General features: G+C 34.5%; 2 protein-coding genes across 3 annotated transcripts in view; one reads left to right on the top strand and one right to left on the bottom strand.

Annotated features, from left to right (window-relative positions):
- The window catches only part of LOC149550493 (putative phytol kinase 2, chloroplastic), a 46,957-nt gene that overhangs the window by 13,540 nt on the left and 6,572 nt on the right, over positions 1 to 26,845 (top strand). The window lies entirely within an intron of this gene.
- Positions 23,854 to 26,334, bottom strand: LOC149550494 (uncharacterized). Of its 2 annotated transcripts, none has more exons than XM_089793497.1 (2): positions 24,509 to 26,334; positions 23,854 to 24,397 (listed from the first exon to the last, which is right to left on the bottom strand). In XM_089793497.1, exons 1-2 carry the CDS (start codon positions 24,728 to 24,730, stop codon positions 24,209 to 24,211), a joined length of 411 nt encoding a protein of 136 aa, XP_089649623.1. In that variant the 5' UTR covers positions 24,731 to 26,334; the 3' UTR covers positions 23,854 to 24,208. Both variants share the same exon structure in this region; 1 of them encodes a protein (XP_089649623.1).

Genomic DNA, 26,845 nt, shown 5'->3' on the forward strand with positions numbered 1-26,845 from the left:
CAATCTCGGCCACAATAAGGTCTCTCACTGCAATGTTAGGTACCATCTTTTGCATGCATTCACTGAAGCCCTCCACGACCTCTCCATTGGGATCCCCATATGATGGAGAGAAGCGATAACAAGGGTTGAGTAAATACCTTGTTGCATGAATAAGTTGGCGGAGCTGATTGCTCCACCTATCATTAATTTCCCATATGGGCTCAAATTTTAGGCTGTCCCACTTGTATTTATTTCTTACAACCTCTTTGGCCCTATCCATGGCCTCATAAAGGGACCCCATTAGAGTTTGTTCCCCATCTACCAAGCGGAGAACTCTAATCGAGGGCTTCACCATCTACAATTGAAACTTAGAAAACAATTATTAGGTAGAGAGTAGGGTTATAAATTAATAACAAGTCTTGATTAATAAATACAAAAAATTTAAATATTCAACTTTTGAAGTTTCCAAGTTACCTCCGCAATTCTATAGCTAGATAGAAAAAGAGGCTGCCAAAGAGAATGCATGCAACACTGTGTCCATCGGGCTTCGTTGAATAACTTGACTCTAGTCATGGTGGACTCACAAACATCTGCGTCAAAGGATTCATATGAAGAACACTTTGTAACATTAAAAAAATTGTCGCAAATCTTGTGACCGCGGGTCTAATCAAATCCTTCTCATGGGTGAAGTCTCTCGTCAAGCAAAGGACCCAAGGGTGATTTAAATATATTTTGTTATCTTCTTTGCATCCTCTACAACCGGTTTCACCCAATCCAATTTCCTTAGATCCTCCAAAAGGTCAATAACATGTGCTGCACAAGGAGATCAAAATAGTGTGCTATATTTTTTTTGTAAGATCCTACCTGCTGCTACATATGCCACTGCATTGTCGGTTATGATTTGCACCACATTTTCAGCCCCAAACTCTATTGCAACATTCTCTAACATTAGAGCCAAAGTCTCAGTCGTCTTTCTTTGTCTGAGGCATCCAAATGATATAAGAAAGACTACTTGATCTTTGCAAGAAACGAAAAAATTGATGATGGTACAGTTTCTTCCATCTGTTTGTAACAACCACTTTTCGCGGGTCTTAACTAACAACTATGTAACAACCACTTTTCCTGGGTGTTATCTAACAACTATCATATCAAAGATAGACAATTACTACTTCATATTCATAGGAAGACAGTTATATCAGTTATGTTCATGTGAATGAGACTAATAGTTACAATCACTTCAACGGAAAACTCATAACTAATAATTGAAAATACCATCAGTGAATTTACTCAAGAATTTAAGATCTACATACCGTGGAATTCGAAACCGAAATCAGTCTAGGGATGCTTCTACAAAACCCAGGTTAGTCCACAAATACCACTTGGATCAAATGATGATTACCATCAAATACTGCTATATCAATTAGGGCATCAATTACCATTGGATTACTTAGGGCATCACATACCACTGTATCAATTAGGGCAACAATTACCATTGTATCTTTCCTTTTCTTTCTATTGTTAGCTATGGCAATAACATAAGATTAGAAGATATACTATAACCAATATTCTTATAAATGAAAGACTAAAATAACAATTTTATCAGATAAACCTATCTCTTGTGAATAAATATATTCCATGTTCAGTTGGAAGATCAACTGATCTAACTGGTTGTCAATTACATTGACGATAAGAGAGTTGCTTTCATTTAAAGAAATAATTGAATTTAACGATATAAATTAATCCATCACATCTTCTACTTGTATAAATGTCATAAAAGTAAAAATACCTGTTACCAATAAATGTTTGAATGCTCAACTTATCTTTATCTGATGCACGTCCTGACATCTTATAGAGAGGGGAAATATTGTCAGAGGCTTAACCTCCCAACCACGGACCTCAAACTTATCCCCACACTTTCTCTAACTAGAAAGAACCTCTTTACCCGAAATAGACATGGAACACCTTGTCAGCCATTGAGCATCCTGTACTTAATCACACCACTCGACTTGACAATAGAGAATGAATTTGGACATGCATGAGCTATCAAATGATTCCTTTTAAAATAATAAATAATTGTTATGTCACATCTGATTCTGTTTTCATGCTAATGCAGATCCCTTTATCACCTCTTCACCTCTTCCTTGGTCATACAGTCGGGTGAATCCCAGGTGTTTAAATCTCAGAGTAAACCAACTCATGTTGTTGATCATTAGCTAGTGTATGAATATTACATGTTTCAGTATATCACAACTTTTTATGTCTTGAAAAAATAATCTAATGACTTGCAAAAGTACAATTCAATTTTGACTTACAACAGTAAAATAAAGATGTATAGACTTATCATGAACAATTGGTCTTGACTTAGCATGGAAAGATTTGACTCACTGAGAACCTACTCAGAGATACCATACAAAGATGAAGTACTGCATTTCATGGAAGTATGCCTTACTGCTGTAAACACAAATGCAGTAGTAATTCGATAAATATATATATATATATATAAATCAGATATGGGAAGCCATCCACATAACCTGGTTGTTTGAAGAAGGAATGAACCTTGGCTGGACGCTAACAACCAATTCCTTCTCTGGAGTAATTCCGGACGCAAAACTCAGAGTGAATATCAATCATGACTTTCAACAAAGGTAAAATGAGAAGAAAATAACGTGGCAAGAACTGCAGAGATAAATTGTAAATCGTGTGGAAAGAGAAATCAATTCATCTCCCTCGGGTTTCTTGCCACTCTCAAACATAAAGAGGCATTTGATATCTCAATGGCTTCCAAGAAGCCGTAACTCTTAAAGAATTAAAAGATTTATCTTCTTGATTCATTGATATCAAATGACAATTGTACATTTCAGCCTTTCATAATGAAAATAAATAAATTTGGAAAATAACATGAAGGTTATAAATCAAAAGAATATTATAAACATATTTATTTACTTGCATGTAAATATATCTTATTAAGATGGCACATAGTAAATGTTTATCCAAGGTCGTACCTTTTAAGTATGTATATCTAAATACATGTTTCATTTTGGAAGATTTATTTTTTCTTGTACATGCATTTAAATGTACTTATTAAATAGATAAAATCTTGTATAAAAATAATATTATGATGTCACCTTTAATTTATATCTATGTGTACGTACATAAATATGTATTATAATGATATGGTGGAAAAGCCAACCAAAAGCCATTTGAGGTATGCATTAATTAAGTTAAAATGATTAATATTTTAAATGTTTATTTAATAGCTCATGCATGTCTAATGTGTGTATTTTGTTATGCAGTCGCTAGGTGCTCAACCATGGTGACTCACGATTCATACTCATTTGCCTAGTGATGGTGATGCTTTTGTGCCCAATTCTTTTCTAGCAATGCTTCCACCCTTTTGACGTGCTCCCCACAAGGAAATTCTCCGCAGTTAAATCATATTACCATAACAAGTTATTAATTATAAATAATTATAACAGCCAACCACCTTTTCAATTCCACGAATTCATGATAAATAATCAACTAGCATGTTATCTTCATATGAAATTATAACGACTAACCATCTTACCATTTCACAAGATTATAACAAATTTAACTATTAACCGACTTCATGTGAATCTCAACGGCTATATGAACATTTTAAATTGGGTCAAAAATTGTGATGTAACACCGTCCATCCATTTGAAAGTAGGATGCAACTATACTATTTCCATTGTAATTTTTGCTCTTCAACCACATCTTTAGCCCTAGAAACAACATCTTTCAGCAATCTACAAGCACAAAATAAAAAACGTCATTAAGTACACAACTCTGATTAAAAAAAATTACATTCAACAAAAATAAGTAAATTGTAAAACTATAAAAGTATTTAAGTTTGAAAGAAGTAAAGTAACCTCCCACTCAAGTTTGCAGGAGTAGGTGGCTTGTAGCCCTTTCTCGCTACCGTACAATTAGTTACAGAATCCAGAATATTTGGAAACATTGAAAGAGAGGTTGTTAAAAAAACAAAAAATCAGCACATTGAATCTCAACTTGCCGATGCACATCACTATTCCATCCAATACCCTCTAGTGATGGTTGTGCTCCAAGCATGTTTCTATGCACAAAATAACCATCAATAGAAGATTTCTGTGGTCTACTAAAACCAACGGATGTGGAAGCTGAGCCTGAGTGCATGGTATTGGTCGGCGCACAGATCCGTGGGCCACGAAGAGAGCCCACTATCCCCTCTAGTGCTTCTTCTTCTTCTTCAAGGGTGACTAGGATACTTGGTCACAACCCACACCATTTCATTATGAATCATGATCATTGTTTTAGCACAATCAAACTAATAATGGTACAAAATAATAAATGATTCTTAAAAGGAAACATACCTTGCGATTCAAAAATGGATGCTCACATGGCTAATTTTGTCCTTTACCTTGTCAACTTCTCTTCTTAGGCACTGAGCAAAGCAATCATCTCTTTTTTAATTTCCTCTATAGCTGCATCACAAATCCCTGTGTCACGCATGTTTATTCCTGTAAGGTGGTACTTCAAACGAGATATGCCTCTACGAATTTGTTTTTCGCATTTTATGCATATCATACTATTATATTCCGTTCCTTCCAAGCCATATTTTCATGCAAAGTCTCTAGCCACTTTAGGGCATGTGCCTAGGAATCCAAATGGACATGCATCTATGTTCCCACTACCAGATGCTGGAACTAACCCAATTTTAGAGGAATCCATATTTGCCATTTAATGTAAAATCAACCTACACATACAAAATACATATTAAAGCCACAAATTTAGAAATTTAATAAACATTATTAGGAACAAACTATATTAGATTAAAACTTAAAATAATTTTAAACACAAGCTGAAACTTGAAAGAATAAAACAAAAAATGTATTAAGTTATGAAATTATTGAGAAAAATTGAAAACTATGCTTTTTTTGGGAAAAATTGCTAAAACATGGTGTTAGATCTTTAGTTAGTACACTCCAAAACGTGTTAGAGAACATCGCAAACGGTATTCTAGAGTCTCAATAAAGTTAGATGAAACTAAGGCAAGACAAAAATGTTTTTAACTCAAAAGAACAAGAATTTAGGAAATGTACTTGTGAATCCTGATTTGCTTGACAAGAGCTTTGAATCCACTCTAAATTTGTTTGCAACTACTCTAGATCGCTGCCAAACACTTCTTTTCTCCTCCTAAATCTTTCTCCACTCTCTAAGACGTTCAACGCTGCAAATAAATTATATTTTGGCATTCTGTTGGGTGTCCCAGTTTTATTGGTAAAGCCTGCGATAACTTGTTATCACCGAAAGTGATAGTTTTCACGCCAAGAAGTTTGCTACATCTCGTTCCTGATTCCACGCACTAAAACTATGTGTTTTCGTACGATGTCTAGCTTCTTGCGAGAAGCCGATGCTATCCTTGCATGATTTTAAACTATGGGAAAAGTAATGACGTGTTTGTAGGAAGGATAAGCATGTGCTTTTCACTTTGAAAACTCCAACGTATGCATTAACATGTCCAAATGCCTCTGTAGAAATAATGATGGGTTTTTAAAATGTAAGAACATATGTAATTTAAGACACACATGTTCTTGGGTTCAAATTCCCCTCCATTATGCATTTAAATCATAACTCAAGTAAAAAAAGCACATTAATGGACTTTTCAAGTGCAATAACATGTGCTTTTGGGTTCGAATTCCCCACTTATAAGCATTTTAATATAAAATTGTGTTATTGCATATAAAAAGTCCACCTATATGTATTTAGGACTTATATTTTATTGGTAGCGGGTTTTTAATAAGTGTTTTGCACATTGATGATATGCAATGAGTGATAAAAACCCCACTTAATTAAATTTAATAAATAAGTATAGTTTGCAACAAAGTAACATGAAAATAGATTTAAAAGGCTAATTTTCATAAAACAAAAAAAAACTATGGTCAAATCAACTCAGAATTTTAAAATGGAAGTCAAAATATATTTTGGATATTAAAATAATTTTATTTTGTGCACTTGCCAATAAAAAACCCACTTTTGAAGGATTTTTAAACCAGACGTGTTGCCATCGTGGAAAAACCCACATTTTCCTTTATACCTTGAGCTAGACAACTTCATTTGAGGCCTAAGTTAGCTCGAAATGAGTACGATTTGGAGGGCTATTATCATAAGGCAAAAAAAAGATTCAAAACTATTTACAATAGAAAGAAAAATGTGAAAGTTTACCAAAAATCAAGCATTTGCAGTCAAAGAAGAAAAACTCATTCTTATAGACATTTGAGAATTAAACTTGAGAAGACAAGTCATATGTCTCCTTATAGCTGTATGAAGAGCTATGATGTTGAGATGCGTCTTCTGTTTCCAATTAGTTAATTCAGTATTAATTACACCACTTTGGTTGTATAATCAAATAGAATAAAATGATATTCAATTACTTCTAACAATTAAACTAACAATATGTGAGTGGCCTAGTCTTATTTGATAGTCTCTGTATGGTTCATACGAATGACGAAAGGTATTTTCCATATAGAGTTGACAACCTTTGTATAATCTTTGGCTCTTATTAGTAGTTTGGTTTGAGTCTACTTTTGAAGTCGATAGAGATGCCTATTCTCCATGTTGCTAGAAATGATTTCTTCTTCATATCAATGTTCATTGCTCTCTTCCTTGCCGTGTCATTATGCCATTGATTGTCGGATACCTTGCTTATTGAAGTGTCAATATATGAATGTTAATAACTGTAATCACAATTCGTCTTGGTTATGTGGATGTCATCTTCATGCACGGTCTCCATGTTTGGCCACAGTGTGTTTGACCATAAAGACCCTCATGCAATGTTCAAACATTGCTTCTATAAGGATTAAGATAGCTTGCTTATTAATGTGTCAATGTATTTGCTATTCCAAAGTTGATAGCAATCAATATTTTCCTATTGTCTTGGTCGATAATCTTGTCGTAATAGCTTCTTTTAATTATTGACGACAATATCATCTTTATGAATCATAGTTAATATTATCAAACCTTTTGTGTTTTTTTCTTAAATTTAAACTTATTTTTCGTACATCTTAATATCCCACATGTTAGGGTTATTTAGACAGAAAATTAGCAGTTACATGCAAATAAAACCAATAGCACAAAAGAATAAAGCTCACATAAATGGAACACGACACAAAGATTTAACATCCCACCCAATCTTGGGCAATGTCCACCAAATAGAGTCCAATATTATTATCTAATAACTTCAACTTGTTACAATCTTCAATCTCCCTTACATCTCAATACTGCTGCAAGAAGCTATATCTTCCCTTTAGAAAACCCTAACCCTAAGGCAATATTGCATGACTTATGTTAGCTTAACAAGTTATCTAAATGTACTTGATGAGTCAACCTTGGGAAATGGTTGACGAGTCAACTCGAAAAAGCTTGACGAGTTAACCAATTTTTTTTCTGGGTCATTGCCTTGAATCCCACGCCTTATGAAAAGTGTACAATACTTGCCTGATCAATAACCATTGATCAACAATCTCTCCCATTGTTACATCCCAAATTTTGAACTAATTTTAAATTTATTTATAGCCGTTAGATTTAATAGATTTTTCTTTCATAATCATGTGAAGAAGGTAGTTATTTATATCCGTTGTATTCATTATGTTAACTGTTTAATGAAGATGGTCGCTATCCATTATTTTTCATGTGATGTTTAGCAGTTGCTTGATTTTGGAATTATGATCAATAATTAAATTCTTTATCTATAGTAAATGTTATTATGAAATTATTATGGAACTTGTTATTATCGTGGAAATATTGCACGAGTGATTGCAGGAGAAGATGAAGGTGGGAAGCATTGCTAAACGGAATCAACAAAATGGGATACTAGCATAATCCAATTATCAGGTTGACAAGTATGACCTTTAATTGCCTTGGTAAGAACCTAACAACTTGAACATCAGGATACAATAGATGGACTTGCATGAGCAATTGAATAAACATTTAAAACATAAATTAATTTAATTAAAAATAATATGTACCTCAAATGGTTTGTAATTGATTTTTTCCACCTCATCATTATAATATATACCCATGTACGTGCACATAGATATAGGAATAAAGTGACACCATAATATTATTTTTATAAATAATATGATGCCACCTCATAAGTATATTTACGTACAAATAGATGGATATAAATTATAATTATCCTTGATTTATAACCTTCAAATCTTTTTCCATATTTATTCAATTTCTTGCTAAAAACCAAAATGCACACTTGGCATATTTTATTGGCGATCAAGAGCCAAGTCTCTTCTTTTTTTGTTACGGCTTCTTGGAAGCCAAAGAGACTTCAAATACTTATTATATTATGAAGTCAAGAGAGACCATGAACACACTATATCACCCGATTCCTTCTTGACATATCAACTGAATACTTATGCATTTTTTTACACGATATCCCTGCTATATACTTTCCGATTTCTAATGCATTTTCCTTGCAACAAATGCCTTTTTCATTGATTTTCGCTGAAGACGTGATTGTTATTTACATTGAAAATTGCAACTAAAGATTCATTCCTTGGAGACGCTGATTATTAGCGCCCAACAAGACTCCATCTTATTCTAGATTTCTATTAGGTTATGTGAATGTCCAAACTCCAAGTATTGCAATATGTTTTATAACAGTTATTATTGCAATCTGATTATTATAACAGTTAGATACAAATCCAGATTATGAAGCAAATCATCCTTGTTTATAATATCATCGATTAAGATGAATAAAAGCCAACTATCCATGACATGATTTCATATTTTATTTATGCCGTTGAAAGTTAGAATTAAATGATATTATTCTACAATGCTTATAACCACTTTTCTCTGATCATAGAATGTGATAAGTTGGATACATATCATATTCTTATGAGGATCAATAGGATAGAGCCGATTGCTCTGAGACTCGAACATCTGGAACTCACCGGTTGTATAGCCATGGAAAAGGTGAAGAGGTGAGATGAGAATCTGCAATATTAAAGTAAATAAAAGTTAGACATGACAAAACAATTTTAAATTAAATTCATTTAATAGCTCATGCTTGTTTATACTATTGTTCCCCTATTGTCAAGTTGAGCGGTGGTGATCAGGTCATTGAATCCATTAGAAAAACCTTGGCCAAGGTCGTTAAAGGCGTGTTTTCCATCTATGATCACTTGATGTCAGTAGAGCCAGTTATCTATAACTGTGCGGACATTCTAAACACCAGAATGCTCAGGTGGTTGGACTAAAACTATCCTAAGCCTGATTCTAGGGTAGGGAGGGCCTTTCTATTAAATAGATTGCGTGGGGATAAATATGGTCCAACGTTAGGAGGTTAAGCCTAAGTCAATGCTTCTCCTCTTACGAAAAGCCAAGGCTTGCACAACCAATTAAAGACTCACCGGATACATCTTGTATGTTCTTTCTTTGTCATGTTATGCATTTACTTTACTTACATGCGTGGAAAGATAGTAAATCATTATTTCAGTTGATCACTATTACAATTATTTCAGTTGAACGTTATCATAGTTATTTTCGTTAATTGTTATTTCAATTATTACAGTTGATCATTGTTACAGTTATTTCTGTTGAATGTTATCATAGTTATTTTAGTTATTACAGTTGATCATTGTTACAATTATTTCTTGATCATTGTTATAGTTATTTCAGTTAAGCTTTGTTATCTCAGTTAGTCGTTGGTAGTTAAAAGCAGTTAATGTCTCATGAAAAGGATTCAACATATTTGTTCAATAAATAGTTGAGGAAAACTCTCAATATATTGTTTTTATTTTGTTATGAAAATCTATTTGTTACACGTGTTGGGACTGTTCAAGTTCCACGCTAAACCACCTCCCAGTTGGAGACCGATCTTGTAGCCACACCACTACCCTTGAAGCTCCCGTTGGATTGACACTCCTCGGACTCTGCAATTCATTTTTAAATTTGTTTTTTCAGTCTAGAAGACCAACCAAAGCTAAAGAGGAGTTCAACGTCTTTTTTGGTACTATCTTTGTAAACATATTTGTCAGATTATCATTTGTATATATCTTTTCCATCTTTAACTGACCATTGTGCAAAACTAACCAAATGAAATGGTACTGCAACTATATGTGTTTTGTTGTTGAATTTAAAGCAAAATTATTGGCAAGATGAATGACACTTTGACTATTTGTATATATATAATTTCTAGTTTGTGAGTGTCCCAACTCTTCCATGAAAGATTGTAGCCATATCATCTCCTTGATTGCTTCTATAGCAACAACATACTCTGTGTCTGTTGTGCATAAAGCATTCACCTTTCATTATGGAGAAATCCAACTCATTGCTGTCCCACCAACAGTGAATGCATAACCTGTAGTAGTCAGTTGGTATCTAAAACCCTCGCCAAATCTGAGTCAACTTACCATTGCAAATTAGTAATAGAGCCCCAAAATTTAAACATTTTCTGGATGTACCTCTCAAGTATCTAAGATTCCATTTGACTGCATTCGAATGCTCAATTCCAAGATGACTCATATACCTACTAACGACTCCCACAACATGTACAATATCTAGTCTAGTGCATACCATGGCATACATTAAACTACCTATTGCTAAATTAAGGTACGTTGGACATTTTATTCTCTTCTTCCTATGTCTTTGGACACATCTCCTTAGTCAATTTCAAGTGACCAAGCAGAGGTCTATTGACAGCTTTTGCATTTGCCATATAAAATCTCTGCAATACCTTTTCAATATAATCAGCCTAAGATAGAGTAAATTTTATGTTTTTCTCATCTCTGCAAATTTTCATACCAAAGATTTGTTTTCTTGTCCCCAAATCCTTCATTGCAAAAGGATTTGCTAGCTATTATTTCAACCCCTTAATGTGATTCATGTTAGACCGCATGATAAGCATATTACTAACATATAAACATAAAATAATGTAGCTATCATCATCCAACCTCTTAAAATAAACACAATGGTCTAAATAACACCGTTTGTATCCATGCTCAGTCACAAAACTATCAAGTTTAATATACCACTGCTGATGTGCTTGCTTTAATCCATATAAACATTTCTTCAATGTATGCGCTATATTCTCTTTACCTTTGACCTCAAATCCTTGTGGCTGTTCCATATATATTTCTTCTTCCAAAACATTATGGAGAAAAGTTGTTTTAACATCAGGTTGTTCCATATGCAAATCTTTAGTAGCTACAATACTTAAAATAGTACAAATAGAAGTCATTTTAACAACTGGAGAAATTTCTCATCAAAATCAATGCTATTTTTTTGTGCAAATTCTTTTAGAACTAATCTAGCTTTAAATATTTTCTTATCTCTATTCTCCTCTTTCAACCTATAAACCCATTTATTTGTAAAACCGTTTTACCTACAGGTAACTTACATAATGCCCAAGTCTAATTTTTTTAGCAAGCAGTCCATTTCTCTAGTTATTGCAGATTCCCACTGAGTGTTTGTATCCACCTGCATAGCTTCATCATATCCTTCTGATTCACCAATAACTGTTAATAAAATAGAGTACAAATGAGTGAATCTTTGAGGAGGTCTACTTAGCCTTGCTAATCGTTTAACATTCACTGGAGTTTGTGGTATTTGTTGTTTCTCTTGCTACAGAGCATGAGCGACTATTGGAACATCATCTTTTGAAGTATCATTCAACACTAGATAATCATTTTCTTTCCTTTTCATGTTGCTGCAACAGAGCTTTGCTCAACATTTTCTTATTGAATATGACATCCTTCCTTCTTATAATTTAATATTTTCAAAATCCCAAAAGTCTATATTTGAATTCATCAATGTTATATGCAACAAATATATATTTCTTTGTCTTAGATTTTAGCTTGGTCCTATATTTAGAATCTACATGTGCAAGAGCTTCACAATCGAAGGTTTTGAGAAAAGAATAACTCACCTTCTTGCTTGTCCATGCTTCCTCTAGAATACCACAACCCAAAGGAGTAAAGGGAACTCTATTAATTAAATAAACAACAATGTTCACAGCCTCTCGCCACATGTTTAAAAGCATCCCAACATGCAACCACATACTTTTTGCGCGCTCCATTATTGTCCTGTTCATGGTTTCAATCACTCCATTTTCTTGTGGCGTCCTTGGAACAATTTTCTGCTTGCAAATACCATTAGTGGAACAATAATCTTCAAAATCTTTGCTGCAATACTCATCACTATTATTAGATCTGAGACATTTTAGTTTTTTACTAGTCTCATTCTCAACTAAGCTTTTCTATTTTTTTAAAGTTTCAAATACATCAGATTTCTATCTAAGGAAGTAAATCCATTCTTTTCTAGTTGCATCATCAATGAATGTAACATAATACAAAGAGCCACCAAGCGAAGATGCCTGAACTGGTCCTCATACATCTGTATGCACAAGCTCTTATTTCTCATTTTTCTTTTCCTTCCCACTCTTCATAAAACTATCTTTTTTTTTCCCATACACTCAACTTTCATAAAAATCTATATCAACACATTTTAGACCAGGTTTCTTTGAATGAAATAATTTCATACCTTTTTCACTCATGTGCCCAAGTGTGTTGTGCCATAGTACTATTTCAAAATATACAACAATTGTGTGATGTTCTTCTTGCTCAAATGCAACTGTTCCCGAACATTGTTTTTTCTTTGAAATAATTAAAGTGGAAGGAATAGTATGACTTATAAAAAGATATAAGGTGCCTACTTTCACACCTTTTGCTACTAAGGAACCTTTCGAGACCTTCCAAGTTTTATCATTAAAAGTAACTGTGCAACCTTCATCACATAGTTTCCTTGCTGAGATTAGATTCCTACTCAACCTTGGAACATGCCTTACCTATTGTAGTAGTCAATGATTCCCATTCTGCAACTTATTTTAATTCTTCATTTTCCAATAATTTGACAGGGTTTTTTTATCTCTGAAATAGTCTAGACCAAAATCCCATTGGACATAATCAATAAAACTTCTTCTATGTGGTGTAGCATGAAATGAAGCCCCTAAATTTAAAATCCATGAATCATCTATATTTTCTAGGGAAAGAAGTAAGCATCCTCTTCATATTTATTACTTACCACATTTGCTTCCTTATTTCTTTCGTGTTTATCTCCTTCATTATTCTTCCAAGACCAACAATCTTTCTTTGTATGACTTGGCTTCCCATAGTACCGACAATCTCTTGTTCCTTTGGATCAAGATCTCTTTCCCTTTGATTCTCCTCTTGATTTCTCACAATTTCCAAAATTATTTCTTCTCTGTTGTTCTGCCCCTACTTTTTGCATTCAAAACACTACTTGATGTAGATCCACCTAAGTTTTTCCTATGAATTTCCTCACTTAGAATAACACCGACATCAAAATTTAGGGCATTTGAACGAGAAACAAAGTTACTTATAGCCATTACCAAGCCATTCCAGCTTTCAGACAAAAAACATAAAAATTTTAAAGTTCTGATTTCTCCATCAAAATTGACATTTACAGAAGACAGTTCACTAGTAACTGTATTAAACTCATTTAAATGATCAACAATGGACCCAACTTCTACCATCTTATTATTAAATAAACGCTTCTTGAGAAATACCTTATTCAAAATGAAAGGCTTTTCATACAATTTTGCTAGGGTTTTTCTAGTAACTCTTCAGTTGTCTTCGCTTTTGTAATATTAAATGCCATCGATTGTACTATGCATAAATGAGTACTTCCAAGTGCCTTTCTAACCAAAATATCCCAGTCCTCATTGGACATATTTGGGTCTTTCTTGGATTTTTCTCCCAAAGGCTACCATTAATCCTTTTGATAAAGACAATGCTCCATTTACATTTTCTATAACTAAAAGTTCTGCCCATTAAACTTGACAACCTTCAACTTCTCCTTGTTTGCCATTACTTCCACTCGACTGTGAGATTCCCACTCAATCTTGAGACCTTCCTACGGAGGATACTTGAAACAACCTGGCTTTGATACCTCTTTTTAGGATTATTTAGACAGAAAAATAATAGTTATTTGCAAATATAACCAATACCACAAAAGAATAAAGCACACATAAATTAAACATAAGACACAAAGATTTAATGTGGTTCACCCAATCTTGGGCTACATCCACCAAATAAAGAGTCCAATATTATTATCTAGTAACTTCAACTTGTTACTATCTTCAATCTCTCTTATAGCTCAATACCATTGCAAGAAGCTATATATTCTCTTTAGAAAACCCTGACCCTAAGCCAATATTACATGACTTATGTTAGCTTAACAAGTTAGCCCTAAACATACTTGACGAGTCAACTTTGGGAAATGACCACGCCTTATGAAAAGTGTATAGTACTTGTCTAATTAGTCACTACCAATCAACATCGGACTTAGGACATTACTATCTCCCCTAGGAAATGCTTGCCAATAAGCATTCTTCTGATGATTCTTGGATCCCAAATTCAGAAGTACCATCTTTGCATAATATACCTGCATTGATAGGATTGATGGTTCATTGTAATGGAAGTAATGATGTGAGTAGTTAATCTCCATGAACTCAATAGATCTTCTATTGGTAATACTTGTTTTACGTGAGTTATGTGATGGAAATATGACTCCCTTATGCTATCAAGCTGGAACAACTGGTTCTTGATCTTCGATTCAAAGAAAGAATCCTTTTTTGGATTGGTATATTAGTAATTTGAATGCAGGGCTATTGGTGATAGCACTATTAGTCATATTATTCCAAACAATTTTTAATGCTTCTTCGATGGAAGATGCATCGGGGTCCCATAGTCTGTTTTCATCTTAACCTTTGCATGATTAGTCTCTTCATACATCTCAAAGAGTGGGTTGTTATAAACCTTGTCCACTTGCTTTTGTATTTTATCTCCCCATACCTTTGATGTTATACATTATTGTTCGTCCATTTCAAGAAGACTAGATGCGATACATGTGGTGATTTTGTATTTTCTTGTACTAGATGCATTAATCCTCTCAAATATGGATGATAAGTCTCCTTTGGAAGATGAAAGGTAGTTTTGGTTAACAATCAATGCCACAAAACTTGAATAATGCTTCCAAGGTTCAACCTCTATGTTGTGCTTTCCTATATATTTGTGAGGATGTGAGGTCATCCTCCTCATGCTCATGGATCCATGTGTTTGCCTTATTGATTGTACATGAGGAGTCAATAACTTCTTTTTCTTGTTCATGTATTTGTGGCTTCTTTATCCTTGTGGCACTTGATGGCATTTCTTGCATTATCCTCCCTTCGGTTTTCAATTCTACTTTTCTCCCTTTGACATAGCCACTTCCATCCTCCAATGATGCATGGATGTGAGAGATTCGTAGTGCAGTTGTTGTGTTGCAATCATTTGTCTCATGTTCCTTAGAGTGCTCATCCCTTCTGCTTTTCCTTTTTAAGTCCAAGTGATAAACTTTTTTGCTTCCTAGGTAAGTACCTTATTTGATCCTATTGCCATTGAACTTGTAGATCAGTTAAAGTAAGTTTATTACTTTTTTCGTTCTTTCTCTGGAAGAAAAGTAGGAAACGTTGGTCTATGATTTCTTGAACATTCATCATTTCTTCCTTTTTCCTCCTAATTGTTATGATGATCATTGGTTAGTAATCCTGCTAATTGAACCAATTTTTCTTGAATATTTCTTTATCCTTTAATGAATTGATCCAAGCAATTATCGAGTCTTTCATTTTCTCCCATTTTCAAACCTTTTGTTTAGGCCAGTTCTTCAATCATTTCCATCTCCATAGGCTTGCAGAATTTCTGTGCTCTGATAGCAATTTGTAATGCGCCTTTTTCTATAATTTAGACACTACTTGTAAATGCACAATTCAAGGAATATACATAACAATTGCTCATAAAATAATTCACTTATATGATGCTTAATTCCAAATGCATATGCTGCTCTAGAATAATAATGACTGTATAACAATATATCAATACGATATGATGGATATGTCTGATATGCAGATAAATATATGCTCAACTGAGAATAGGCTTGTAATGTTGTCTCTGAGGTACTATGTATAACTTGTGAATATGCTGGCTGTCTGAGTACAATAACAATAACAATGTGGACTGTATATTGTAACTGGTTGTATCCAATATGTCGGTACAATTATGCTATGAACACTGGATTCTGTCTTTGATATATCTTTATGTTAATATGCTTCAAGTATTTTGCCATCTCTGACTTATCTTTATGGCACTTGTACCGATGATTGCTAAGGGCTCTACAATGCTCAAAACAGAGCAGTCAACAAAGGGATATGATTTATATTATATTCTCCAATTCCATAATTTGAGAAGAGAAGTCAAATGTCTCTTTATAGCTATATGAAGAGCCACGAGGTTGAGATGAGTCTTCTCTTTCCATTTAGGTAATTCACTATTAACTACACCACTTTGGTTTTGTAAGAAAATAAAATAGAACTATATTCTGTTACTTCTAATAATCAAATTATCAATACGTGAGTGCCTTGGTCTTTTTCAATAATCTCTGTATGAGCCATACAAATGATGGAAGGTGTTCACCATATAGAGTTGGTAGCCTTCCTATAATCTTTGACTCCTATTGGTAGTTGGTTGAGGACTTATGAAGTTGATAGAGACGCGCATGCTCCCTGCCACTGACAATGGTTGCTTCTTCATATTGATATTCTTTGCTCTCTTCCTTGCCTCAGTATTGACTTATAAATGTTAATATATGTGATCACAATTCATCTTGGTTATGTGTAGGTACGGTTCGAAGCAGCAACCACACATATCTTTGGCAGGACAATTCTATATACACACTTAGTGCTTCCATCAATTGACTCCTTTCATACCAATGTGGATGTCGTTTGCTCACATGATCTCCAAGTTTGGCTATGGTGTGTTTGACTATGAAGACCCTCCTCCATTGTTTGAACGCTACTTCTATAAAGATTAAGACACCATGCTTATCAACTTGCTGATGTAATTACCATTCTAAAGTAGTGTGAGCCAAATCATAGTCTCAGATATTAATTGATATTTTCCAATGGTATTGGTCGACAATCTTGTCATAATGGCTTCTTTAAATTACTGACAACAATATCATCTTTACGAATCATAGTTAATATTATCAACCTTTTACGTTCTTTTAATAACAAGTTTAAATCTTTAATTTAAGCTTATTTTTATCATACATCTTAATATTTCACATCGAGGACATTACAAGATCTCTTTATCCAAAAAAGGTTGTGAAATTCCTTGCAACTTTGGTTGTATCGATTCATTTGCCATTTTTCAGATTGTTGGCTTTGATGATTAAAACCCCACACTCTAGGCACCACCTCCTCTTGCCTTTCCCCAAGCCAAAGGTCAATATCATAGAAGATTGCCTACACTATTTGTGAGCACCATTCAAAAGAAGCAGCCCCAATAGTCCGACTACAGAAACTCCATGGGACTAGATATTTCTTATTTAAGTTAATTACTTTCTTCCAATGTGCAGGCACATGCTAAGATACATTAGGAGAGCCACTATGCAATGTCCCCTTCTGGGATCTTAATTAATTTCTTCTGATTCATTTTAGTCACATGATTCCATATCTTCTTTCCCATAACCCCCTTTTTCATTTCTTAATATCCTTCTTTTTATAAATGTGATGGAAGAGACCTTCCACATGTCATGACTCTTCATAGTCGTGACATTCATTTAATAATGTATAATACCTTATATGTTATTTAATAATATTTTATAGATATAGTTTATATATCAATTACTATATATTATTGTATATTAAAATATAGTAGTATTAGTATTATAATCAATATTATTATAATTATACTATTAGTATTTATTACTAATAACTATTATTGATCAATGAGACAATAGTATCATTAATATTTTTAATATAATTATTGTTTATTTATTTTATTAATAACATATTATAGTGTTAATAGTTAATATATCAACTTCTATTATTATTATTTCAATATCTAATTAAGATGCACATATCTATAGTGATATGATGATATTTATATTATTAGAATATATAACATATTATGATTTATATTTTTTTATATTAAAATATATTATATTATTTATTTGCATATATATTCTTTATACTTTTAGTATTATTAACCTATATGTAACGGTTATTTATTATTAAATCCTATCTCAAGATGGGGGATATCATTATCCTCCCCTCTTGACTTTGCTTGTCCTCAAGCAACAATCATTTATACATGACCTTTCTTGTGGAGCCAACATACTAAGAATATAATTGGATGCAAGAAAACACGAGGGATTCATGGAGCATACATCTTGATGAAAATACGAAACATCTATGAAGTAAAAATGCGAGTTCATGAAAACACAAAGTAGACACATGAATGCACGAAGACACGAAGTAGACATGTGAATGCATGAAGATTTCAAGCATGCACGATGTAGACACATTCTTGCAATTTACAATAAGCTAGGGTCAAGAAAAAATGATTTACAAAATGTATTTCTTCAATAGAACTTGGCAATGATGAGCGATTATTAGTACATATGTGTGTATATCAGTTTTCAAATAAAATGTAAGTCATGATAAATTATTCCAAGCCAATCCCATACTAAGCCCTAGAGCGAAACTTTGGCCTCCTTGGCCTTGGTGGCAGGTGTTAAGCAAACAAGCCAAATAGATAAAGGTTTATTTAAGTGTAGTAGAATATGTTTATGAGTAAGAAAACTATTTTTGTATTCATTCACCAAAAATGAGTTCCCATCATCTATGATTATTAAGTTTGAGCTATGCCTATTATAATCACCTTTGGGTTATAAGAAAGAGGCTTTAGATGTAATTAGGTTGCTTAGACACCAATCAACAATAGGTGTTCTCTCAAAGTTTACAGATCAAAGCGCGTAAGCCTTTCTTGGTACAATACCTCAAGGAGCTTGGGGTCAGTGATCCCCACCCTATTTTGGGAACAACCGATTGGTTGAAATTTACTTGTGCCTCTCCCTGAATACACCTCCGTTCTCTCTTCTTAGACTTAATACCAATTGAAATATTCCCTACTAGGATTAGTTGTTCATCTTTAACACTCATAGCCAACCTTATTATTTATCTAGCTCAAGATAAAAGGAGTTGATGTTATCCAAGTTGCCCAGACACCACTATCAATGGACTCAATCAAAGTCTACAGATACCAAGCCCTTAAGCCTTTCTTGGTTCGATGCCTGCACATGTTTAGGGTCGCTGATCCCCACCCTATCTTGGGATAAGATCCATTGATTGGAATTTATTGAAGCCCCTCCTTGGTAACATTACAACCTTCTTAGCCAAATAGTAATAGACTGGCTATTGATATATATATATATATATATATATATATATAATTTTGATGTAATACCATTAATTTCCACTTGTAATGTCCCCTTTTGGGAATCATAATTCATTTGTCTTCTGATTTATTTTAGTCATGTGATTCCGTATCTTCTTTTGTCTTTTACACTGCAAGTGTGCAGCCATCATGTGTGTAAATGCTAGTTTCCTTGACTAAATCCCACACCTTATAATCAGGTACTATTGGTAAACACGGTGTCCTTGTACCTGTACGGTCTGGTTACGTCCCTGGGTATGGCCAAGGTAGTGTTGTACAGAGGGACCTACAACAAACTTGGGTGTCCAGGCTTTACCAAGGACTGTCACTTGGCATAGTTTGATACATGAAAACCTCAGTTTCACTCACCGTCATTTGGGGTATACCATTTCCTTTTTCCATCCAGGCCCAGCTATATCATAACTTCGTAACAACATTTTATATGATAACATGCAGGCAAGCAAACAATAAAATATCGTTTCAGCTCCATTTATGAGTTGTACCTGTGAACATGAGGTTACTATCAGCATTAATGAGATTGATTTCAGTTGATTTACATTATGTATATGCAGTAGCTGTTTGTATTTGTTTTGTGACATCACTTTCGTTGTATTGTTAATGATTTGGCATTTTGTCAAATGTTTGAACAAAATTGAACCAGTTTCTGCACTTGGCACAGCTACTGGGAGTGGCAATCCACTTGATGGTGTTTCAAGTGGAAGCGGACCAAATGTTGGCATTGACTTTGATGCTTCTATTTGAATTTTCATTGTATAATAATATTTTGGGGATCGAGTATTTTCATTTTCGCAAATTATAAATACAAGGTATTTAAATATTCTATTTTTGGCAAATATGAGTATTACTGTTCTTATAATTTATATTTTGGACAAAGTACATAGCCAAGGGGAATTTTCTTGCCGTACCACTGTACCCAGTTATGGTTCCCATACCTGCACCCATACCCAAACCGGAATCTTAGGTTATAATCATAAATGCTAAGGCTTTACAATCTATGACCAATAATACCACTCGGAATACTCATCATTAAAATTTAATCCTCCTCCAACACGCACAATTCTTCAGAAAGCTAACGTGAGTCTGATTAGTGTTAGCTGCTCTTATCAGTTTCACGCCCTTTATCAGGCTGGGGCATAATTTTTACTTGACTCCTATTAAAATTTGAGTAATTCCTGGTATGTTTGGGTTTCAAATTCATAGGAGACATTTAGTTATAGTATATGGAATATTTATGACATCTGCAACGTAGGTTTGGGGGTTGTTAGGGGTGTTAAGAATATTAGCTTCATGGAAATTGAAGCATATTTATATATATAATATTTGTGATCTTGTATGACTTATTCTAAAACTGTATATTAAAAGTAAATTATATATATATATATATATATATATGTATGTATGTATGTATGTATATGTATGTATGTATGTATATGTCAGTCATCATAATCAATATTATAATATGACCAAATCCCGATCTCTTGTATTGGTCCACTTCAAGTCTGACTTGTATCAGCTTGTCTAGCATTCCTATTATAACCCTTGTATTGGGCTTGCTAAAGCCTTCCGATAACAATGTACATGTATCAGGTTTGCATTGAGGTTAATAAGTTTGTTATCTTATTCAATTGGTAAGTATATGAATCGGTGCATTGCTAATGTATGTTAGTTATGTATTGGGGCATGAGTATGTAGGGTCATGACCCTACGTAATCATGTCTCAATGCATATATAACATGCATTTAGATCTGCTGGGAGATATCAATAAAAATGGCAATATATCTCAGTCTGAAATCTGAACAGTAAGTGCACATACAGAATCAATTAAATCTGAATCAACATTGCAAAGATCTGTAAATATACACTTAAGAATTATTTTCTGATCACTTAAAGGATATGCATAAGAAATACTATACTGTAAGTCTCCACCAACAATGATCATTAAAACTTTACAAGGGGATTGTTCATTCTCACACTTCTCACAAAGCACAAGAGCAAGAGCAATCATAACTTATAAGATTGTCATAAATAGACATCTAGTGAAGCATTAGAGATGTAGAGGCATTTGAGATCTCTTTACTAATATCAAAAAGCAGAGACGTCCTTATGGAATAAGTTATATAGCCTTTTAAACTTTCTGCCTTCTCTTCTGTTGTCACCAATGTCATGTTGTCTCAGTAACATTACCTTTGGAACCTTGTCCATGTGGTAATAAATTTGCACAAAGTGGCAGCTCAACATGGAAACCTTCTCTTCACAGTTGACCTCAGCCATGCCTTTGTTACAAGTGTGGTTGTTGTTGCACTAAAAGATCGACCTATCAATGCTCGATACAATTACTAGACTTATAGAATCTATAGGAGGCAGTTAGTCCCTTGTCAGAAATCCCGAGGGGAGCGCTGACCATTTGTCAACAATCTCCCCCTTAGCATTATCCGAGGGGATTTAAACCTGTGACCAAGCTCTAATACCACTTGTTAGAAGTGGGGTTGTCGTTGCACCAAAAGATTGACCTGTCAATGTTCGATACAACCACTAGATGTATAGAATTCATAGGAGGCAGTTAACTGTTAGTCCTTTGTCATGAATCTCAAGGGGAGTGCTGATCATTTGCCAACAACTTTCTTCTATGTTGTGCCACAACACTACAACATCATGATATATGCTTGTCACTTTTGAATGAAACAATCGTTTGATTGCTCGTTGGGTTCTTGAAACAAGTTGGCTTATCTTTTCTTAGAGGGCTCTTCCCATGGCTTGCGATTTTTGTACCATTAAAATCTTGGCTGCATTACAGTGTCCAAGTATTTACGTTGTATCCAGCTTTTCCCACAAGATTCTTCTTATGGAAGGGCAAGGCAGAATTTCAGCTGACTGCTTGGTACCATTTCCTTTCTGTATGCCTCTCACTCTTGTGTATTAATGCATCTCACTCTTGCATATAGGTAGTCGATGCACAAAGGTAGTCGATGCACATTTCTTGCATATAGGTAGTTGATGCACATTTCTTTGAGGTACACCTATGTATTGGAAATTTGAAATACATGGGACCCATGCACATCCCTTAATGCACTTAGACTTTTATGTTTCATATTGATCCAATGGACATCTTGGCGTCAGACAATCATTTTCACAAACTGTAATATTGTACTCATCCCATATATAGCCTATATGTTAATATACACTCACAATTACACCTTGCTACTCCATTTGTTACTATGACATGCACTCACAAATACACCCTTGATTCATTGAGTGGCCATTTTTTCAGTCACCTTTCTACTCCAATTTTTATGATGATTTGCTTCCAATTATTACACATTGAAGTCTCATTAATTTGGAGTTCTGTCTTTTTTTTAACTCCTAATATCCATATAATTTACATATAATTCCACCACTTTGCCATTCAAGATTCGGTACACAAGGTAGATTAGAGAGTCCGTACTACATAGTTAACCCATCATTCTATCATCTAGTTTAACAATTCTGCAGATACATTTGGCTGTGGTGGGAATTATTCGGCTGTCATATAGGCATACTACAACTTTTCACCTGTGACTAAAATCAATTCTGAAGTCATTGATAGTAGACATTCGCCTGTCTGACCTGTATCATCATCCCAGTTGCAGTAGGATGGAATTCTTAGTTGCCGATTCGTGACACGAATCCGATTCGGGCACATGAATCGGATCCATGGATTCAGGATTTTTTTTTCTCCAATAATGATTCGTGGAGGATTCGTGCATATATATATATATATATATATATATATATATATATATATATATATATATATATATATGCATTATATATACTAAAAAATAAGAGAAATATACATAATTCTAAAACTAAATCATTTCATAGTATGAATCTATGATTCTAGTATACTTGATCAATGACATTGATAATTAATCTATTTTCACGATTATAAAAAAAATCAACAGATTCACATTGAATTATTGAAAGTGAAAGTTTGTAACATTCAAAATATAGATCATTAAACTTAAAGTTTGTAACATGATTTACTCATAAAAGAGTCAAGAGTCAAGACTAAAGTTTTTGATTTAATCATCAAATGGATTTTCAAGAAAATCGGCATCAGAGGGGTACTGATGAGCTGCAAGTGCTGCATCTGTATCACTAGAGGAACCCAAACCACTAGTAGTAGAGGGGATTGTTAACTCATAATCCTCCTCCTCCTCATCCACATCAATCAAAGTGGATCTAGCAAGATCCCGGATGGTCATATCTAAATCAGGAGTCTCGGGTGCTACATCCCAAAGCTTTTCAGGCCCCTTCTTGTACTTAGGATCCTTCCGTGACAACAAGCGCAAATTGTTGTGACTGAACACAATGTCTTCTGATTTTTTTGGAGCCAACCGGTTGCGTTTGACTGAGTGGATAAAGGAGTAAGTACTCCAATTCTGCTCAGTTGTAGAAGAGCTGGCAACCTAAAGGGAAATTAAAAATTATCAATACAACAATCAAGATAAATAAATTAAATAATAAATTCAAGGAATTGAGAATGTTAACCTTAAGCTTAATTTTACAAACTTACTTGGGATAGGACCTTTATGGCAAGAGGTTGGAAGTACATGAAGGCTTGCCCATGAAGGTACCACCATTTGATGGCACCCATCCTGCTTTGGTCTGCTATGGCAATAGGGTGGAAATCCTCACCTGTGTTGAAAGCAGCAAATTCACTCCTCACAATTGCCCCAATCTCTGGATCTTGGAATATCTTAGCTAGTGCCCTCTTATACCCATCTGCAACCTCTACAACTCTAAATGGTGGCATTCTACCTGGAAGGCGAAGTACATCTGCACTATAGTACCTGGGGATAACAAAAGACAATTGAACACTATCAAATATCAATAGCACAAACATTGGAGAAAATAAGCACAAACATTTGATAAGAACTACAGTACCTCGGGGATAGAGCATATGCAAGGAGGTGCAAAGGTGTGGTCATCTTGTTCCATCGATGATGAACAATTTTTTCCACCTTCTTGTAAAGGGTGTCCTCAGGATCATTCTCCCTCCTCTGTATGACCTAGGATATGAAATATGAATAATAATTATAATTATTGAATATGTCAATTTAAACTTTGGAATCTAGATATCTCTCAAATAAAAAATTGTTGTAAAAGAGCGTAAAACTTACCATTTTAATTTTTTCCAGCATACTATCCATGGAATCATAAATATCCCCAAGGCATGGCTCATCACTATCTGCGAAGCGAAGCATTGCCATTATTGGATTGGTGATTTCCAACACATAACTCACAAGACCCCACCGATCCTCATCTAATATCATTCTTCTCACATTTAAGGCCCTTGTTGTATTGGAATTCTTCCAAACGCCCCATTGGGGGCTAATGACCATATGCTTCAATGCTCTTTTACCTTCACAAGTCGTCTCAAGACGATTGTGTGAGAGGCAAAGCAGGTTTTAGCAACCTAAGAACATGTTAAACTTGAGTTAGTAATAATTGTGGAATCCAATAATATTCAATTATATATTAAATATACAAATTTACCTTCAATAACTCCAAGTTCGAGAAACTCCTAAAAATTGCTTGTGACATGTGGTGATTTGTCACAAACATTTGAATCTCTTCAGCTTCCTCATATATCCTTTTCACCCAATCTATTTCAATGCCAATTGCTTTCATCACTAAATTGAGAGAGTGGACGGTGCACGGTGTCCAAAAGATATGATCATATCTAGACTCTACAATTATCCCTGCAGCCCTGCAAACTTTTGCATTGTCCGTGACCCCTTGAACAACATTATCAGGACCCACTGACTCTATGGCATCAATGAGAATGCGTGAAATAAATTTTGCATCTTTCACTTGCCCTTCACAATCAACTGCCTTCAAGAACATTGCCCCCTTAGGGCATACAACAATAGCATTGATCAATAGACAGTTTCTACAATCTTTCCACCCATCCGAAATAATAGACACACCCGATTGAACCCAAAAATCTCTTATTGGTTGAAGTTGAGCCTCTACATTTTTCCTCTCATCATATAATATGGTAGTGCGCAACTTCTCATAACCAGGCGGTTTGTAACCATGGGGTGCATCATTTATTGCTTCCACCATCTCCCTAAAATAAGGTGATCTAGCAAAATTAAATGAAACACCATTTGCAATTAAACAACGTCCAATTTTGTGATCAGCAATGTCTCTCTTTTCATTTTGGAATGCCCTATCTAGTGGGCCTCTCTTGCGGGTGAGTGGAGATGGGTCTTCATCTTCATCATTTGTAGTTGGCATAGGCAAAAAAGGATGTGTTCTTGTGTTTGTTTGATCGGATGATGGTGTTGGTGTATTTGTTTTTTTGGATGCACCACGTTTTGCTTTTGCAACTGCTCTATCAGCATCATCTTGCTCTTTTGCTAACACTGCTATTTGTGCAGCTGGTAATCCCTTCTTATCACTACCCTCACACGTGAATTCCTTCCCCCGCAGGGCCCAAAAAATGTAGTTTCACTCGGGAATAGGAGCTTCTATGTTGTATGTTGCAATAATAATTACATTTCCATATGTATGCCCCACCTCCAGGACATTGTGCAACTCTTGTTGTGTGTCTCCATAAAGGAGACCCCTTATCAATTTTGAAGCTTGGTGATGTAGCTCCACCCCCACCCACTGAGCCTTGACTACTCATTGTTCTATTCTTGCAATTTAGAAAAAAAAAATGAAAGAAAACCATGCTTCACACTTACACAAAAACTTGAACATTTGGAAAACTAAAAATAAATCAATAATCTATGAAAGAACTCAAGAATATGGTTGAAATGCATACCTTAAACACTTCTTGCAAGGTATTTGAAGCTCCACAACCGATCTCCTTCGAATCCAAGCACTTTACTTCAAACTAGCAAGTATGAGAGAGCAAAATAGAGAGCAAATGAACTTGCATTGTGATTTAGAGGGTCGTTTTTAGGGTTTAGGGCCTTTAGGAAAAAAAAAACATTAAAAAATGAAGTTGGGCCCACTTTTTTGCTTCTTTATTTGGGCCCTGCCGTGGATCCACGCGTGGATCCTCACAAATCCATACGCGGATCTGGATCCGAATCGGACCCGAATCCGGATCCGTGGGTATATGGACGAATCCGGTAACTAAGGGATGGATCTCTCCACATCCTCAAACACAGCTATAACAGGGCTTCATAAGCTTCATGGGTCACCTTTTGAGGTCTGTCAAAGATTTCAAAACCTTAATCCATATGAATTATTGTTGCCCTTTAATACCATATAAGAAAAAGGAGCAGGATAAAGTTACTGCTCTTGTAGAGCTCTTGGTACAGGTGCATGCCAAAGTTGAGGATATTGCAGGTTAGACTTGGACAAAAATTACACTAGGGTAATGGAATCCAATGGTGCTTCTAGTGAGTCTTGTTATGCTTGTATCAACTGAGATTTTAAGGTACACATAAACTAAAGCCTATAAGTTATGACCCATTTAAAAGCTACCGGCCATCTGT

Source organism: Cupressus sempervirens, chromosome 7 (genome assembly GCF_028749045.1).
Source record: "Cupressus sempervirens isolate cs-2001-9-10 chromosome 7, ASM2874904v1, whole genome shotgun sequence".
Lineage (NCBI taxonomy): Eukaryota > Viridiplantae > Streptophyta > Pinopsida > Cupressales > Cupressaceae > Cupressus > Cupressus sempervirens.

Bases quoted from the DNA above. Each gene is read 5' to 3' on its own strand.
- LOC149550494 (XM_089793497.1), bottom strand. From the start codon at position 24,730: ATGGTCATTAGCCCCCAATGGGGCGTTTGGAAGAATTCCAATACAACA. The intron at 24,398-24,508 runs GTAAGTTTTACG...TTCATATCCTAG, and splicing joins TGCTGGAAAAAATTAAAATG to GTCATACAGAGGAGGGAGAA.